Source organism: Monodelphis domestica, chromosome 1 (genome assembly GCF_027887165.1).
Source record: "Monodelphis domestica isolate mMonDom1 chromosome 1, mMonDom1.pri, whole genome shotgun sequence".
NCBI lineage: Eukaryota > Metazoa > Chordata > Mammalia > Didelphimorphia > Didelphidae > Monodelphis > Monodelphis domestica.
In genome coordinates this window covers 426,819,781-426,839,928 of record NC_077227.1, presented here as the reverse complement: position 1 = coordinate 426,839,928, position 20,148 = coordinate 426,819,781, and the positions used below count along the sequence as shown (strand labels likewise).

Sequence of the window (20,148 nt, the reverse complement as noted above, 5' to 3'; positions counted from 1 at the left end):
TTAAAATTAATATGTTGGTTCTGAGGGCAGAAGAAGAGGAAAGGCTATCCTATTAGGGTTAAATGACTTGCCCAGGGTCACACAGCTAGGAAGTGTCTGAGGCCAGATTTGAACTTACTTCTCATCTCTAGTGCTGACTATCCACTGCACTAACAAGCTGTCCCCTCTGCAATAGCTTATTCTGTTCTGTTCCCACTACCACCAACCTAGGCCTTCATAGTCAACTACCTGGGTTATTCTTTTTTTTTTTTAAACCCTTACCTTCCGTCTTGGAATCAATACTATGTATTGGCTCCAAGGCAGAAGAGTGGTAAGGGCTAGGCAATGGGGGTTAAGTGACTTGCCCAGGGTCACACAGCTGTACCTGGGTTATTCTTAACAGGTTTTTTTTTAATTCAAAGATATTTTATTTTCCCAATTACGTGTGATAATAATTTTCAACATACATTTTCCAAAATTATAAGATCCAAACCATCTCCTTCCCTTTCTTCCCTCACCCTATTTGGAGATGGTGAGTGATCTGATTTGGGCCATATGTGTATCATGTAAAACACACTTGCACACCAGTCATTCTAACAGATATTTCTGCTCCCACTAATCTATCTTTCATAATAGGCCAAAATATTAAATTTTGTGTGTTTGTTTTTAAAAATAAATCTATTCATGCCATTCTTCTGCTAAAAAATATTTGAAGACTTCCTGTTGCCCTCTGAGTAAGACTGACTTCTTTCCCTGGCATTCAAGGCCCTCTAAAATCTGTTATGGTTTTTCTCTATATAATCTACACTCCAGGAAAAATGGACTACTTTCTTTCTCTAGAATCCACCCCTGCTGTTGTACACGCCATTCCCAACACCTACAATGCCTGCTCTCCACTTAACCAAATCCTCAGCCATTATTTAATCCCAATCCAAGTGTCAGCCTTTTCCACGAAGACTTTCTCATCCCCTAGCATTTATTAACGAATTCCCCCCCACCCTTGAAAGTCATATAATACTTTCTTTTGTACATCTCTAACTTGTCATGTGAAATACAGCTATCGGTGTTCATGGCTTTTTCCCCTACTAGACTATAAACAGCTGAAAGTAGGACTTGGTGTGTTGTACACAGTAGGCACTTAATAAATGTATGTTGAATATGAATGAATGAATACTTGAAGTAGAAAATTGGTGTCTAGAATAGTGAGATTGGGTAGATGAGGGTAGAACTGGTCTTGAAAGTTAGGTAGAAATTTATGTGTAATTTGATCAATATGATAAGCTAGGTGGTGTGATGAAGAGAATGCCAGGCCTGGAATCAGGAAGATTTACTCATCTTTTTGAGTTCAAGACCCTTAGTAGCTGTGTGATCCTGGGCAAGTCCTTTAACTCTATTGGCCTCAGTTTCACCATATATAAAATGAGTTGGAAAAGGTAAACCGCTCCAGTATATTTGCCAAGAAAAGCCCAAAATGGAGTCACAAAGATTTAGGCATAAAACAAAAAATTTAGGCTGAAAACCAACTGGTTATCAATAAGTACGAATTGTAGATTCTTATGTTTATAGAGTTGTGTCAGAGAATGGCTCCTTAGAGATCACCTAGGCTAATCCTAAGGAACATGAAACAAGTCAGATTAAATGACTTCCAGTAAGAAGACCAGCCAAAATTTGAAACAAGGTTTTCTGACTCCAGTATTCCCTGGACTAAAAATTTTCTGAGAACTCAAATGACTAAAGGGCAATCCCATAGTGAGATGCAAAATGTGGGAAAGGAAAGGAGGAGAGAGGAATCAGGGAAGAGATTAATACTTTGAAAAGAGACATCTTCCCAAGAATAGCAAATCCAGTCCTATCCTACAAAAGTAAAGTTAGTGACCATTCACTCCCTCTCCAAGTAGTTTGCAATATCTTTTCCGATCAAGCTACAGTGAATGTATCTGCTGCAAAATTACATTTTAATACATACCACCTGATTGTATTGTCTTATGAAACATAGACACATTTGTTGATAAGCTCCTGCAACTATCTCGGTCTCATTGTTAGTGCAAGAAAAGATTTCCATGATTGTAGGAAAAAAATGTGGTAAAGTGGGAAAAGTACTGGCCTAGGTTTCAGGAAATGGTGAAAGTCCTAGTTTCTTTCTCTCTGTTTCTTTCTAAGTCCTAGTTCTCCTTCTAGTTGGTGTGACCCCAGGCAAGTTACTGAACCAACCTCTAAGTCTTAATTTCCTTATCAGTAAAATAAGGGGGTTGGACCAGGTGATCTCTAAGAGCTGTTTGGAATTCCATCATTTTGTGTTTCATGTTCTAATATTCTATATTTTAAGGCAGAGGTTCTCTTTCTGTCTCTAACATTCTATAATTCTTAAGGTTTTTCACTTTTACAATTAATTTTTTATTTGGTCGATCCAACCATGCCAGTATGGAAATATTATACAGCACAAAACACTCAAACAAAACAACAAAAAAACCCTTAAACAAGTTTCTAGCATAAAATTGATGTTTTGTCCTATTTACCCCTAATAGTTGTTCACTTTCAATTTCTTAAAATAGAAAATGTGAAAGGTATTAAGAAAACAAGAATTTTATTAGTCAACCAGTGTTACAACACAGTCATTGTAAATCTCTCCTTCAGTATTCATCCCACCAAACACTAAGCACAAGAATGTGTCTGCCTTGTTCTCATCTAAGTCATCACCTTCTCTCACAATTTCATCGGTTAAGCCTTCTTTCTCTACGTTGCTACTGACATTGTCTACACCTCTATCTTCTGCAGAGGCAGGAGACTTATGCCAAGGAACGATGCACATGGAATGATCCAGCCGTCCAGGGGGTGAATATGTTTCAAACTTAAGCAGGCTCCACTGTTGTTTTTCTGTGTTTGAAAAAAACAATAATGACAAGCCAGAAACACTCCCAATACTATTGTTGGAATTAAAAACTAGTAGAATCTTTTCAGCAGGCATTTTGGTGATATACAAACATCACAAGATGCTATCTGTTGTTCTCATAATCCCATTATTGAGAATAAACAAAGTATCATAAAGAAAAAATGACATATATATTCATGTATTTATGTATATATAAGTATTGCTTACAATTAAGAACAATTGGAAAAAAACTAAAATATCTTCAAATTGATGAATCAACTGTTGAATAAACCATGAAATATCAAAATAATACTATAATGTTATTAAAATGACACATGAAGAATATAAAAAGCAGCATGATAGAGGACAGACAGACAGCTAGCACACAAGCACAGTACCTAGAACATATTAGATAATTAGTAAACGTTTATTGAAATGAATTGAAGAAGTAGATGTAAGTACTGTTCTAACAAATACTAGGTAGTGTACTGTGGGTAATAAATAAGCTTAATCTCTCAGTGTCCCAGGAAATTATTTAAGCTTAGAAATTATAAAGGAGCCACAGATCTGCATTTGTATAAGGAGCTTCCATACTGGAGCTCTCTACAGCAATGAACTCATAGGTCTGGACCTCCTCCCTCCAAAAATAAAAAGAGAAAATTATAAAGACAACTGGGAAGACATATTAAATAATAAGTAGGGAAAGTAGAACCCAAACAGCAATTACATTGATTAAAATCAGATTTTTAAAAAATTTATAAATCGGGCACAGCTGGATGACTCAGTGGACTGAGATCCAGGCCAAGATATAGAAGGTCCTGGATTCAAATCTAGTCCCAAATATTTTCTAGCTATGTGATCCTGAGCAAGTCACTTAATCCCCATTTTCCAGCCCTTGCCACTCTTGCACCTTGGAACCCATATACAATATTGATTCTAAGATGGAAGGTAAGGATTTAATTTTTTTTTAATGTATAAACAAATACAGAGACGAATGGACAAACAGAAAAGAAGGGACTATGGAGGGAGTAACTAATCAGTTCTTATGTTCAGGAGAGAGAGTTCAGAGTCAGAACCATGTAAATTCAAATTCTGCCTTTGAAACCTACTGGTTCAAAAATGAACCTGGACAGATCATTAACTTCTGAATGATCCAGGCAAGTCTCTTAACATGGATCCATTGTAGGGGGTGGAACCAAGTTGGCAACTTAGTAATAGCAAAAGCTGGAATCACTCTGAGAATCCTCTCAAACTAACATGGATCAATAATGGAACAGTTACCATTTGCATTGGTAGCTGGGTTTTCCTTAAAGCACTGACAAAATCATAGGTCCAGATAAATATTTACAATGGATGTATCATTTAGAGTAAGAATTTTTTAGGTATAAATGGGTGTAAATATATTTTATTTGGTGTTTCTGTTGTTGGAAATTAAGGGATTGATAAATTATTTAAAAGAAAAAATTTTAAAGAAAAAGAAATAGGAAGAGGAACAAAGGGAGAAAAATGAAAGGAACCAGTGTTTATAGAAAAAGTTCTTAACCTGTGGTCCATGAACTTAAAATTTTTTATAACTATATTTCAATATACTTGATTTGCTTTGTAATTCTATGCATTTAAAATATTATTCTGATAAGAGATCCATGGATTTCACTAGATTGCCAAAGGGATCCAAGTTAAGAACCCTAGGTCTACGCAGCATGAAACCCACTCCACGTCCCTCTTCCCTGCCCAGGTGTTCTGGACCCCCTGTATCAGCGAGGGCTCTAAGATCTGCACAACAATAATAAAGAAATAGCAAAGAAATGTTATTTTTCTGTCAGAATTTCCCCATAATATGCAAAGTGGAGTGAGCGGAACTAGAACGTGGTACACAGCAAGCTCAATATTGCGCGGATGAGCAAGTCATAACTACTCTGATCAAGACAATGATTCAAATCAATTCCAAAGAACTCATGATGAAAAATACTATCCACCTCCAGAGAGAGAGCTGATGAGCTCTGAGTGTGGATGGAAGCAAACTTTTTTATATTTTGTGTGTGTGTGTGTGTGTGTGTGTGTAAATGGGGTGGCTAGGTAGTGCAGTGGATAGAGGGCCAGATCTGGAGGCAGGAAGATTCAACTTCCTTAGTTACTTATTAGCTGTGTGACCCATGACAAGTCACTTAACCCTCTTTGCCTCAGTTTCCTCATCTGTAAAAATGAGCTGGAGAAGGAAATGGCAAACCACTCCAGTATCTTTGCCAAGAAAACCCCAAATGGGGTCATGAAGATTCAGACATCACTGAAATGACAACAAAAAAGTAGAAATATGTTTTGCATGACTTCAAATACAGAATAAGGAAACATGGCTTATGTGACTTTACATGTATAATTAATATCCAATTACTTGCCTTCTCCAACAGTAACAGAGGGGCAGAAGGGAAGGAGAGAATTTAGAACTCAAAATTTTAGAAATGAATGTTGGGGACAGCTAGGTTGTTCAGTGGATTGAGAGCCAGGCCTAAACACAGGAAGTCCTGAGTTCAAATGTGACCTCAAGCACTTCCTAGCTGTGTGATTGCCTAGCCCTTTCCACTCTTCTGCCACCTTGGAACCAATACACAATATTGATTCTAAGATATAAGGCAAGAGTTCAAAAAAAAAGCACAACTAAATAAATATATTTTTAAAAAGATAATTAGAAGATGTTTAATAAAATAAACAAAAATATAATTTTAGTATTATTGTTCAGTTGTCACAGTCATGTCTGACTCTTTGTGACCCTAGTTGGGATATTCTTGGCAAAGATAATGGAGTAGTTTGCCATTTCCTTTTCTAGCTCATTTTATGGATGAAGAAACTGAGGCAAATAAGGTTAAGTGACTTGTACAGGGTCACATGGCTAGTGAGTATCTGAGACCAGATCTGAACTCACAAAGATGAATCTTCTTGTTTCTATCTACTTGCACTACTTAGCTGCCCCAAAATAAAATACAACATAGACAATGTTAACTTGCAATTTTCTAAATCTATATGCCTTGTCAGGGATCCATTTCTAACATAAATATTTTTAAATGAATGTTAAAAAAATTTTTACATGTATTTGGGAAATATTTAATGAAATAAAAATATATCACAAAATTTTTCCCCAAAAATACACCTTTGAATCCCTCAAATCCATTGTCACTCATACAGCCCCAGTTTGAAAAATCAAAGTTATGTAGCATTTTCCAGAGTAACAATTTAAACATTAGTTTAAAGAGGTAAAACTGAAATGCTTACCTATGTGATATTGGTACATTGTAGCCAATGCTCCTGTTGGAGCCATTCCTCCAAAGATGTATATATGTTTCCTCATGGCCACAGCAGAATGGGCAGCACAGCCTGGTGGGACATCCCCTGTGGTCTCTAACTTCTCCCATTTCATATCATCTACCACAAGAGGGGACATTATTTCAGAAGCAAAGAGAAAACAAGGGATTCAATTTAGGTAGCCTTCCCAGCTGAAAACATCATCCCACTCTTCAAGTATACATGGAACACTATGGCTTTCTCCTTTGCTACCATCAGTCCTTACCTTGTATTACATTTCTCCTCTCCTGTGGAATATAAATTTCTTAAAAGCAGGGACTATTTGACGTTTCTAACACCTAGGATGATGCCTTGCCTATAAAAGGTTCTTAATAAATGTTTTCAGAACTGAATTCACTAGTTTAAAAGGGCTTATTGTGTACAACTAGGGTTTGATTTGGGATATGTTATTGCATGTAGTTTACAGATGATTTGAGGGACTGAAAGCTTTCACTGGAGATTTTCAAGCAGAATGATGCATCGGTTTTACAGTCAAAGGACCTGTGTTCAAAGCCTGCCTCTGGCGTTTACTTGCCTGTGGACAAGCCTCTCAACATCTTAGGCCTCATCTACAAAGATAAGGGGTTGGTTGTAGGTTGGCTCCCTTTTAATTCGAGATCTATTCTCTTAAGAACTCAGAATTTTAGAAAAGACAAGATAGTACCAGGCAGTTTATATTAAACTGCTATTCCAAAGTAAACATATTCATTATGGATTAAATGGGGACCTCAAACTACTTACAGTTTTCAGCAAAAGGCTATTCATTGAAGGAGAGGGATTGAACATTCATTAACTTTATTCGGTTTTATAGACCCAGTGTTCTTCTCTTTTCAAAGTATTGGTCTCTTCCCTGATTTCTGCCTTTCCTCCCTCCCTACCCAAGATCTTATACATCACTATGAGATTTGCCTTTAGCCAGTTTAGAACTCAGAAACATGAATAGTTTAGCCTAAAGAATACTGGGAGTTAGAGTCAGGCTGGCTACCTAAGAATGGTGTAGAGAGAGTGCCTGCTTTGGGGGCGGTTGATCAGTTTGGACATCTCTCTTCCTAAGGTAGAAATGATTTACACATAGGTTAATATTTACTTAAATAAAATTGTTTCTGGCAGAAATGAGCCTGAATTTCAGAGTAGAGTATTGGTATTGCTATTTTTATTTTGACAACATGAAGGGATTCTGATAAACTAAAATTTATTCAGTAGCCAGAATCATGAGGAGACAATGTCCTTTAAAATCATTTTATGTGAATTACATTATGTAGTTTACATATATAATACATGTATGGCCCAGATCAAATTGCTTACCATCTCTGAGTGGGGAGGGAGAATGGAAGGAAGGAGACAGTTTGGATCTTATAATTTTGGAAAATGTATGCTGAAAATTATTATTACATATAACTGGGAAAATAAAATAACTTTCAATTAAAAAATGAAATCACTTGAAATAATTAGGATATTTAGCCCAGTGGAGGAGGAAAAAAATAGGGAAGAGAAGTCATGATGGCTGATTATTTTTAAATACTTCAGTGTTTCATGGAAATGTGAATAGATTGATTCTGTTTGACTGCAGATGGCAAAACTATGACCAAGGGGGCAAAAGTTATAAGGAGGAAGATTAACTTCCTAACAATTGTAGCAACCACAAAATTGAATGGACTCCTAGACACTAAAAGCCTTAAAGTAGCAGCTAATCTGAACATAGAATTTAAAGTTAGAAGGGAGTTTAGACAGTCCTTCATTCATTTATATCTTATTCTAAAAGCTACTTGTCTTACTCTGCTTGCTGTTTGTACAAGACAGCAAATATGACACTACGAAGGGACAATGAGAGACTAAAGTTTATCTAGCAGCTAGAATCATGAGGAAATCAAGGAGATGACTAAGCATGGTTGTTCCAGATTGTCCTTATGTAAAATCTGAACTCTTTTTGGTCTTCTCAGAGCAGAACAATGAGTCCTAAAAGTTTTTAAACCTAGCTTCTTAATAGATAGAGTTCTCATAACTACTGTGCATAGTAGCAGAAAGAATACTGGCACTGGGGAGTTTGGAGGTGTGAGCTGGCATAAGCTCCAAAACATTTGTAAAATGGGTGTCATGATACTTTTTCCACTTGTGGAACTTGTGTGAGGAAAAATCCTTTGTAAACTTTAAAATATGGTAAGAAGCAACAGCATGGTGTAGTGAGGGAATACTGGCTGTGGAGTCAGGAAAGAATTATTCTCATTCATGAGCATATTAGTAGCATAACTAGGCAAATTGCTTAACTTCTCTGAGCCTCAGTTTCCTCATCTGTAAAATGGGAGGAAATAATGCCTATAGCACCTACCTAATGAAGATGCTTTGAGGCTTAAAAAAGAATATACATTAATGGTTTTAAATTAATGTTGCATTGATTTAAATGAAGATTTTTTAAAAAGATTATTTAGCTTGATTCCCTTGCTTACAAGTTTATATATTCAGTACCTTAACATCACAAACAGTTTGTAAAAGTCATTGATCCCAGCCCCAGCCCCATTTCTACTCCACTTACTTGTATCTATGCAGTACATATCATCAAAGAATTCATCCCCTGCTAAACCACCATGGACAAAGAGCTTTGGCCCCAATGCCACCATGATATGGCCATGACGGGGTCTGGGTGGTTCCCCACAGGTTTCTGGCTGTGACCAAGTCAATGTTACTGAAAATATAAAACATAATGACATTAGGTGGCAACACTTTGGACAAATAAAGGCACCCCTCAACTGCATGTATACTGGCATCATTTGAAATTGCAAACTTTAAACATTTATAGAGGCATCCTCTGAGAGGAGATGGACCTCCTTTCATGTAAAAGGTCATTCTCAGAAAGCTGTGCTTAAACCAGTTCTTGGTGAATAAACTGTCATAGTGGAAAGAGTCTAGGACAGTAATGGTGAATCTATGGCATGATGCCAAAGATGGCACACAGAGTACTCTCTGTGGACTCACAGTCTCCCTCCCTCCCAGTTGGATATTAGAAAGGCAGAGAGACTCTGGAGAGCTGTTCCCCTTCCCCCTCCACTACACCTGACAACATTTTTTTACATGCCCTGCCCCTCTGCCCAGCAGCCCAAAGGGAGCCCACGGGGTAAGGTGGGTGGCTCACAGGCAGCAGAGCTGGAGAGAAGCAGAGCACTCAGGTCACTTCCCTCCCCCTCTCTATACTTGCTGAGGACATTCCTCACTTCACCTGCCCCTCCTCCCAGCAGCCAATGGGAGCACTTCCTCCCTCCCCTGTTGGGGTAAGGGGGGAAGCAGGGTACACTCAGCACTTGGGGGGGGGGTGTTTGTAATAGCACATGGTCTCTGGGGGAGGGGCAGGGCCCAGCACTCCATTTCTAAAAGGTTAGCCATCACTGGCCTAGGACATGGGCTCAACTGACCCAGGTTCGACTCTTGACTGGCATTTCTTGATTGTGTTACTGTATCTTTGTTACCTCACCCTTTAAAAACCTATTTTCCTTTTTTATAAAATAGAGATAATAAAATATGCACTATGAACCTCACACAAGACTATTGTGAATAAAGTACCTTGTGAACATTAAAGTATCATGGAAATAGAAGCTATTACATAATTTATTTAGATTTAGAAGAGAACTCGGCAATCTTTATTTACTTATTTATTTATTTGTTCTATCTTGGAGTTGATTCTAAGTACTGACTGCAAGGCAGAAGAGGGGTAAAAACTAGACAATTGGGGTTAAGTGACTTGTCCAGGGTCACACAGCTAATAAGTGTCTGAGGCCACATTTGAACCTAGGACCTCCTGTTTCTAAGCCTGGCTCTTTATTCATTGAGCCACCTAGTTAGCCCTTTAGTGTTAAAATGAGGTTCAGAGACCACCCATAGTCACAAAGCTGGAAAAGGGAGAAGAAATGTTGGAAAATATTGTCACCATCATAGCACTTGGTCTGGCTTTCATTTACCCCAAAAAAATTCTATGTTGTATATGATTTGTGTGTATTTAAAGTGTGTGTGTGAGAGAGAGAAAGAGGGAGACAGGAAGAGAGAGAGATACTGACAGAGAGAGACAGAGAGAGAGACACAGACAGACCCACAGAGAGGCAGTTAGGTGTTAGCGCTAGCCTTGAAGTCAGGAAGTCCTGTTTATAAATTCTACCTCAGACACTTATTAAGCTTTATGACCCAAGCAAATCATTTAACTTCTCTCAATCAGCTTCCTCATTTGTAAAATGGGGATAATAATACCACCTTTTCTGAGCTGTTGTGAAGATCATATGAGATTTAACATCCACATATTTGCATATGTATGTAGATCCATGGGCTCTACAAACCTTAAAGTGCTATATATACATATCTGCTATTATTATTGCTGTTATTTGTCTGCATCTTGTAGTCTCTGGGGGCACTAAGAAGTTCAGTGGTAACAGAAGAATATATGCCATAAGCCTTCTTTTTAGTACTGAAAGTCTTTGAAGGCAAGGACTGGATCACTTTTCATCTTTGAATTTCAGTACCTAATACAAGGTCTTGCATAGGTGCTTGATAAATGTTTGTTGAATTACTACTTTTAAAGTGATCTTGGAGGGCAGCTGGGTGGCCCAGTGGATAGAGAGCCAGGGCTAGAGACAGGAGGTCCTGGGCAAGTCACTTAACCCCCATTGCCTAGCCCTTTCCACCCTTCTGCCTTGGAACCAATACATGGTGTTGATTCTAAGATGGAACATAAGGGTTTTAAAAATAAATTAACTAATAAAATAAAAGTGATCCTGGCCTCTTGGAGGTTCTCCCAATGGTATACAAGTTTAGTCAGGATCTACTGGAAAGATTTTGAGTATAGAATTGAAAAAGGACCACATGTCTGCAGCTCAAGGACTAAGCTAACTATGAGCAGAGAGGTTTATCTCTAGAACTTCTGTCAACATGTGATGTCATTTGTTTGTTTGTTTTTGGCCAATGCTACTAATGAAATATATTACTGTTGTTATCATGTAAGGAGTCCTAGAGCTGAGTCTTTTTTTGAAAGTCAGGGAACTTTTTGGTAATGTGAACAAATTCCTCTATTTCTTTCCACCAAATCTATCTGTTCTATAACTTAAATTTTTCTCTGGTAGGTTTTCTCTAAGCAAGCCCTACCTGTAATGGAAGATGAAAATGAAAATTATATTTTGAAAAGAAGTCACTCTTTTTTTTAAAGTCTCATTCAAAACTGCCCATTGCTAATAGAAGAAATGTAATTTAAAACCACTGTTGGGAGTTCCCAATGAAAATGTGAAAGAAGTTCTGGGTCATAGATGACAGAATGTTAGAACTGGAAGAGATCTCTGAAAAAAGAATGTGAGAATATAAATTCTAGAATATATGAGCTGAAATGCTTCAATGGGTTTGAGCTTTGTTAAAAAAAAAAAGTTCAGAGAAGTCAGATGACTTGCCTAGTAATTAGTGGTAGAGTAAAGATTAGAACTCAGACTTTCTGACATTCCAAACAGGCCTTTTTCCATGCTACTATATCTCTGACTCAACTGTAAGTTCCATTAATTAGAGACCAGGTGTTTTATTTCTCTCTCCCCTTAATACATCTATACCACACTTGTGAAGGAAGTACCCAATTTAACAAAATTCAACAAATATAATGTACATGCTTACTGTGTTCTCAGTCCTGTGGTCAGTATTAAAGATACAAAGATGAAAAACTGACATTTCCTAATATCAAGAAATTTTCAGTCTACCTGAGGTGTGGGTTAATATATACCAATTATGTAAATACAAGTGAAATGAGGAAGAATATGATGGAGGGAAAGAAAGATCCAAAGTGCTCTAGAAAAATATGATAAAGGAAAATAATTTCAGGGGAAATCTGAAAAGGCTTCAACAAACAGATGGAATCTAAATTGGACCTTGAATACAGAAAAGGTTCTCAACAGTTGGTGATGAAGAAGGGTGCTTTTAATCATTGGGGATAGCCTACATGGTTGCAAAATAAAAGAAACCAACCAGACAAGACCAGGGAACAACTGAGTAACCTAGTCTGGCAGATACCCAGAATGTATGAAGGGGAGGTAATATGGAATTATTCATTTGAAGCCACATTGTAGAAGTTCATTAATGTCAGGATAAGACATTTCCATATTATGGGAAATCACTGAAGGATTTTGGTCAGGAGAAGGCTATGATCAGATTTATACATTAGAAAAATTATTTTGCTTACAGTATGAAGGACAGATTCAAAAGGAGAAAGTTGAAGCTAAGAGGCTAATTAAAAAGTATAAGAAAAAGGTCAGGAGGGCTTAAAGTTTGTTAGATGATTAAATAAATGAACCATTTGTTAGCCATACTTGCATCAAATACGTGGAGCTGTGTGTCTTGAACAGGCTTGGCACCTTTCTCTCCACCACCAAAAACATATAGTTGGTTTCCGATGACCGTGGATGCTGTGTGAAATGTTCTTGGGGATGGTGGTGTGCCATTCACATTAGGAGTGCTCCATATCCTCGTTTCTGAGCCACATGTAATTTTTGCAAGATAATTTTGGGTTAGGAGGATTGCTATATCATCAGCAGCATCATTCCAAAAGGTCATAATCTATAACTCTATATTTAAAATGAGTCAAGATTTATATAGCAATTTAAAGTTTGCAAAGAGCTTTACATATTATCTCATTTGATCCTTACAACAAACCTATAAAGTAGGCATTTAAGATTATCCACATTTTATCCATCCATTAGGGAATGGTTAAACAAGTTAGGGTATATGAATGCAATTGAATACTATTTTGCTATAAGAAATGATGAAGGGGTTGGTTTCAGGAACACGTGGGAGATTCTTACCTTATGCAGAGTGAAGTTAGCAGAACCAGGATAACAATTTACATAGTGGCAGCAATATTATAACAATAATCAGCTGTGAAAGACTTAGTGATTATGATCAATGATCACAATTCCAAAGACTCATAATTGTGTAATTAATTTCTGCACCCTAGAACTCCAATTCCCAGCATCCCATGTTCCTTCTCACATTACGTGCTGATGTAGGGAGGATATAAATTTGACATAGCCCTGCCTCTTGCACTCTTGTGATTACAGGTAGCTGTGGATGCAGGCATTTTGAGAACCAGGAGAACTTACTCACGTGGGTTTACTTTTGTTAGATAATTGGGGTTTTTATACTTCTATTTCCTTTTTATTCCTTCTACTTCAAGTGATTATTAATAAACTTCATAAAATTAATACTTGGAGTGTTGGGCATTAATTTAAATCCTCCATAATGAAATATGCCATTCACTTCCAGATAGACAACTGATGAACTGAGTAAAAACTGAACCATATTTTTTTTTTCTTTTTCTTATTTTGGGAACATAATTAATGTGGAAATGGGGCAGTCAAATGGCACAGTAGATGCAGTGCTAGGCCTAGAGTCAGGAAGAATCATCTGAGTTCAAATCTGGCCTCAAACACTTACTAGCTGTATTAATTTGGGCAAGTCACTTAACTCTGTCTACTTCTGTTTCCTCATCTGTAAAATGAGCTGGAGAAGTAAATGACAAACTACTCCAGTATCTTTGCCAAGAAAACACCAAATTGGGTCATGAAAAGAGTCAGACACACCTGAAATGATTCAGCAACAAAATGTGGAAACATATTTTGCATGACTTCATATTTATAATGAATATTGTAATTCTTTCCTTCTCTTTGGATGGGAGAGGGAGAGGGGAGAGGAATTTGGAACTGAAAATAAAATGAAAAAGTATTTAAAAAATAAAATTATCAGCCATTTTATAGATGAGGAAATTGAGAGTGAAAGGTTAAATGACTTGACAGCAACTAAATGACTGAAGAAGCATTTGACCTCAGGTCTTCCTGACTGCCAGCACAGCACTCTATCCATGGGGCCACCTAGTGTCCATTGAAATAGTATTTCAATATTTCAGGGATCTGGGCACCCTCTACTGATATAGGACACAGCTCTATACTTAAGGGATGATCATAATAAAGTAGATGATTGTAATGACTTGCTATTTTTGTAATAGAGTAATCTTTTAAAACCAAAACCTCAAGTCATATAACCATATAAACAAGTGATAAATCATATATTTTCTTCTGGATTTCTACTTCACAGTTCTTTCTCTAGATGTGGATAACATTCTTTGGATCATTGTAATGCTATAAGTAGCAAAGCCAATTACATTTGATTGTCCCACAATGTTTCGGTTTCTATGTACAATGTTTCTCCTGGTTCTGTTCATTTCACTTTGCATCAGTTCATGTAGGTCTTTCCAGTTCTTATAGAAATCAATCAATTCATCTAGGATAGCTACCTTAAAGGAGGACCACTTGCTTGGGGGTTGTGGGTTCTTGTTCAAGGTTGGGTTGGTCTTCTGAAATCTCTTTCAAATCTGGAATTCTATGAAGGGCTATTGTGTGTAAGGAGAATTAGATTTGTTCTGCTAGGAGTTGTGAATGGGAAGTAGCAGAGAGGCAGATTTCTACTCCATATGAAGAAAAAAAACTTTCTAATAATCAGGGCTATTCAGAAAGTAGGATGATTTGACTTGAGAGGTAATGAATTTCCCACTATTGGATATCTTCTTACAGAAGTTAGAAGACTACTTGTGTTTATTTCTGGCTTTGAGATTCTGAAAAAAATATTGTTCACAAGGACTGGGCAAAAAATGTATGCATGATTCAGTATATCCAATGCTCCCTCCTGGAAAACCAACTCAGATGCAACCATTCCAATAGCCAATCAACACAGTTAAAGGGTACTGGAGTTGGAGAGGACCTTAGGGGTCATTTAGCCCAACCCCCTACCTGGAGTAGAAATTCCTTCTAAAACATTATCTTGCTACATACTTGAATCATAGGATTTAAATCTAGAGACCATTTACTCTAACCCCTTTATTTTACAGATGACAAAATTGAGTCCTAGTCAGGCTAAGTGATTCTTCTTTCAGATTCTTCTAGGAATTATAATTCTTATTTTCTTTATCATCAGCTCAGTTATTCAATTATTTACTACAATCCAAATAATTTCCTCCATAGGAAATGATTTGATTTCCTCATCAAAGACTGAAGGAGCCATGAGGTACTTACCGAGATCCAACATTTGTAAGCAATTTCGGTTTCCAGACTGGTTTGCTCCTCCAAATACCCAAACTCTGCCAGGGGAGCTGGGGGGAAGGAAGCTAGCATGCTCATAGCGAGCCAATAGACCCTCGCAGGCGACTTCATTCCACTGATGGGTAGCTGTAAAACATTTTCAACAATTCCTGGACTGGTTGGTCAGTCTCCAATCCTGGCTACACTGGCTTATTCAGTTAGTGGCAAAGAAGTAATCCTCTGTGCACCAGTGTCAATTGGAAATGCAGTCAGTCAGCCAAATGACCTTATATTAACAAGACAATTAGCATATATTCATTGAATTGAATTGATTAGAGTAATTCAGAAGACAGAGGGGCACTTGCTCATTGAATGTTAATAATGATATAATTTACTGAAGATGCTTTCCATGAGCCTATAGAAGAAAACTCAACATCCTAACACATACTCAGCTTCATAAAACAGGTATTTTATTTATCTGCAGTTATCCACAGAACATTAAATATAAAAGAATGATAGGTGAGTGGCTAATTCCAAGACTATATCTTTCTGAATTCCCTCAAGATGAAAACAATAAATTTTCTATACTAATGATTCACATTTATATTGGTGTTTATGAGTTCTTCTATAATATGAGAAAAACTAGACGGAGGTCTCCCAACTTATTCCAATGTACTGAGTGATTAGAGTTTTTAGGGAAAGATGTCCAAAAGAATTACATAGTGAGAGGAAGAGTCTGATCTTCACTAGTGAAGGCTATTTATACACACACTAATGAGGTCATTGATTTATTCGAGGAAGCTAAAAGCTTATTAAGAGTTTTATGACTATTCTCTCATTTGAATGAATGACTAAATAAAAAAATTTAAGTACCTATATGCAAACAATCCTGGGAGGTTGATAATATAATATTATGATGATAGTTTACACATGTAGAGCACCTTATTAATTGATTTCTCAGATTGTTTCTAGGAGCCTGACAGTACAAATATTCCCATTTTACAGATGAGGAAGTTGAGGCTAGGAGCCACAGTATTGTAGGGTGTAAAAGTATAGAGGATTTTGGAGTTCAGCTTGTCAAACTTCCTCATGTTATAGATGAATAATTAAAGCTCAGAAAATAAAGTGATTTGTCCAAAGTCACACATGTAGTAAGTAATAGAACCAGGATTCACCCAATATACCTGACTACAGGAGAAACCTGTCATAGACTTTTTCCTTACCTCTATAAATGACCTTTTTATTTTTATTTTTTCAGTATTTTCACTCCTTTCAGCTTCACAATAATGTCAGGACTGGTTATAGAATCCAGGTTAATAGTGCTGAAAGAGACTTTAGACCTTAGGAATGTAGCCCCCTCACTTTATAGATGAGGAAACTGAGGCTCAAAGAGCATAAACAACTTGTTCAGGCTCACACTATAAGGGGCAGAGCTGGGATTCAAGTCATAATCTCAATTCAGACTAAACTGAGAATCCAATTCCAGCATTTTTTTTTCACTTAGCTACAAAACCTACAGGTACACAGAATCTGTAGCTGAGAATTTTGTAGAAATCCCTCTTTGGCAAACCTAACCAGTCGGACAAAAGAATTTGAAATGAAGATATTCAGGAGTTTTGTCTTACCTAGATCAATGCAGTGCACATCAGCAAAGCTGCCATTAGGATTTGCTCCCCCAACAATGAACACTTTTCCTTGATTTGTATCTTGACCAGGGGGAAGGTACAGACAGTTGTGGCCAACTCGAGCACAGGGGCCATTTCCAGAAGGAGCGAAGGAGTACCTGCCAACAGGATTTTATGTTTAGGAGACCAGGGTGATAAATAAATGAAGTGGTGTGTGCTTTCCTTCACCATTAAATATGCACCAGGGAAAAGGCATCTCGTGCACATAGTATGATTGTCTAATTCAAAATTCCACGTGCATAGAAGCAATGGGGTGGTATAGTAGAAAGAAAACAAGTCAGTGGAGCTAGGTTACATTAGCTGTGTGACCAAGGAAAAGTGACTTAATCTTTTTTTTAAGCCTCAGTTTTCTCCTCTATAAACTGGGGATAATGTAACTTGTATCATTCACTGTATCAATCATCATTCCTATACAAAATTTATTCCTATACAAAAACTCTCTGATTTGATAGGAAAGCAAAGAGGTCCATAGATATTATGGAAGGAACACTGGACTTGGGAATCAGAAGATCAGGGTACAAACTGATGCCATTCCCCTGACTGCCATAGCTGTATGACCTAGAATAGAGGGGTCAAAGAGAGGCCTGTGGGCTGCCTTTGGCCCATAAAACTCTCCAGTGTAGCTGAACCAGATTAAAGTATAACTGAGAAATATTTAACAAAATAAATAACAATACAATAAAACATAGATAATTTTAATATGTTGTTTTTAAAGTCAACATGCAGCCTATAGGAATCCTTAGATATTAGTGGCTTCCTTCCATTTCAATCTGACACCACTGTACTTGGACAACTACAATTTATACTTCAGTTTTCTCAGTAGTAAAACGACCCAGGTGTTCTACTGTGTTTTTGTCGTTGAGTTGCTTCCTGCTCTTTGTGACCCCATTTAGAATTTTCAGGGCAAAAATACTAGAATGGTTTGCTATTTCCTTCTCCAGCTAATTTTATAGATGAGGAAACCAAGGCAAACAGGGTTAAGTGACTTGACCTGGGTCTCACAGCTAGTAAGTGTCTGAAGCCAGATTTGAACTTGAGAAGATGGGTCTTCCAGATTCTAGGCCTGATGCTCTATCCACTGTACCACCTAGCTGCACTGGACTTCCAAGTTCCAAGTCTATGCTCCCATGAATCCTGGCTCTGTCACTAGTTAGCCATCTGTATGATTTAAAGTAAGACACTTTACTTGTTTTTCTCCCTAAATTCCCTTTCAACTCTGATATTCTGTAAAGCACTTTGTCAAAAATGCTATAGCTAACTATTGGCAAATGTATGGATTCAAATCTTCCATTACTAACCATGTTGCCTTCTGGGGGCAGTCTCCAGGCTCCAAGACTTGAAGTAGCTTCATGATATCCTAGAAAGAGGAAATGGAGGGGCTTTATAGCAACTCACTACTGTTCCAGTGGCTTTGTGATAGTGCCAGGCTCAGAAACACTGTAAGCAATGACGTGAGGACTTTTCTGTGGCCATTCATGTCCAGTGTCCAGCCTGACATAAAACAAACAAACAAACAAACAACAACAAAACCAAACAAGTCCTGATCTTTGCAGATTTTTGTTGCATAGGACCCCAAAGGTTCAGTCCCCTGTAAGCTATAAAGCCATACTTCTGGGGATGGGCAATCAACCACTTGAGATCTGTGAGGATTAAGGGAATAAAGGGGTGTAAGAGTTGGCACATGTTGTCTCAGTAAATATGTAACGGCAGGAGCTTTTACGTAGGGAATGCTGTTTTTAGGGGCTCATTCCCTTAACCTGCTGCTCCCCCAATCTAGTATCACCCTTCTCCCTTCTCCAATGTGACCGCTTTCCATTGCCACCTTTTCAAACCATCCCATTCCCGCCGTGTCCCCCTAATCCCCCAATCCAGTAGCTCCACCCAGTCCCCGCCCGCTCACCCCCAAACTGCTTCCTGGGTATTAAGCGCTAGCTCGCAATCATCTCCAATGTGGGGGTTCGGGAGGCGGCGGAATGCTTGGGGCCCAGGATCGCGTTACCACGTTACCTGCGGTGCCGGGCGAGCGAGTGGCCTTAATCCCTCTGGGGCCCCAGGATCCGCCCCCACTTGGAGCCTGGGGCTCCACCTTCCGCCTGCACTGATGGACGGGGGAGGGGCCTGGGGAAAGGTTTGGCCTCTATCGTAGAGGGTAGAGCAGTTGCCCTGGTGGTTCTATAATAACAAGAACAATTCACATTTCTAGAGCGCCTTAAGGCTTATAATAATAATAGCTCCAATTTTTGAAGTTTGCAAAGTGCCTTACCTAAATCATCTCTTTTGATCTTTAGAACGGCCCTGCAGGACTATGTGCATTTTACCTTGAAAGCGGCAGAAATGTGAGTTATAATTTTTGTTCTTGAGCCCTGGTTTCATTGATGTATGAAACTCTCAGGGAGTTACGAATATCTGGCATTCTGCAGTTTTGGAAAGTTGCTAGGGACATTGAGAGATTAAGAAACGGATTTTCTCTGGGTCAGAAAGATACTGTTATGGAGCTAGGCCTTGCTTGAAGCCAGGCCACCTAACCCCTAACATTTGTAATCTTTCCACTAAAGACTTGTTGCTACCCAAAAAAGATTCAAACCTTACTCATTTTTCTCTTCCTGAAAAGAAAGCACTTTTCCCCCCATTTAGCTGGAAAAATAACAACAATAATAATAGCCCATATTTCTATAGTGCATGGTTCTTGAAGCATGGTCCAGAGACCCGAAGGGTTCCCTGAGATCCTGGAAGTAAAAATTACTTTCATAATTATATTAAAACATTCTAATTTCTAATATATAATAAATATCCACAAATATACCTCATACAAACAAAAGTTCTTTAGGAGAGTCATTAATAAAATCTGAGAGTGCAGATGAATCCTGAGACCAAAACTTTTGAGAACCACTGTAATGCTTTAAGGTAAATAAAGCATTGTCCTCAAAGATCCTTAGAAAAAAGGCAGATAATACAAATATTATAATGGCCATTTAATAGATGAGGAAACAGAGAGGTGAATAATTTGCTCCTGGTCAGGATTAAAAAGCATCTTCCCCAGAAACTGTGAATACTGTTGAGGTAGCCACCTTACAGATCCTTCCTCCAGGCTCATCTCCTTCCCAGGGTGTCCCCCAGTGAGCCAACATTTGATTAATTTTTGGGGCCTGGGATCCAAATAAGTTCAGAAGAAGGTTTAGAGTTAGAAGGAACCTTAGAGATTCAC

At 37.9% G+C, this 20,148-nt stretch overlaps 1 protein-coding gene across 2 annotated transcripts; it reads right to left on the bottom strand.

Annotated features, from left to right (window-relative positions):
- Positions 1-2,546: 2,546 nt before the first annotated feature.
- RABEPK (Rab9 effector protein with kelch motifs) lies at positions 2,547-19,040 on the bottom strand. 2 transcript variants are annotated; one of them, XM_007474646.2, is made up of 8 exons: positions 18,951-19,040; positions 18,242-18,300; positions 16,884-17,041; positions 15,253-15,405; positions 12,499-12,660; positions 8,712-8,861; positions 6,113-6,262; positions 2,547-2,853 (listed from the first exon to the last, which is right to left on the bottom strand). In XM_007474646.2, exons 2-8 carry the CDS (start codon positions 18,292-18,294, stop codon positions 2,567-2,569), a joined length of 1,113 nt encoding a protein of 370 aa, XP_007474708.1. In that variant the 5' UTR covers positions 18,295-18,300; positions 18,951-19,040; the 3' UTR covers positions 2,547-2,566. The 2 variants fall into 2 exon arrangements, with proteins under 2 accessions (XP_007474708.1, XP_001365649.1); XM_001365612.4 differs by having other exon boundaries at positions 18,844-18,990.
- Between the last annotated feature and the right edge of the window lie 1,108 nt (positions 19,041-20,148).

Coding starts and splice junctions, on each gene's coding strand:
- RABEPK (XM_007474646.2), bottom strand. CDS start 18,294: ATGAAGCTACTTCAAGTCTTGGAGCCTGGAGACTGCCCCCAGAAGGCA. Junction 17,042..18,241: donor TGCCCCCAGAAGGCAACATG/GTTAGTAATGGA, acceptor TCCTGTTGGCAG/GTACTCCTTCGCTCCTTCTG. Junction 6,263..8,711: donor TATGTACTGCATAGATACAA/GTAAGTGGAGTA, acceptor CTCTTGTGGTAG/ATGATATGAAATGGGAGAAG.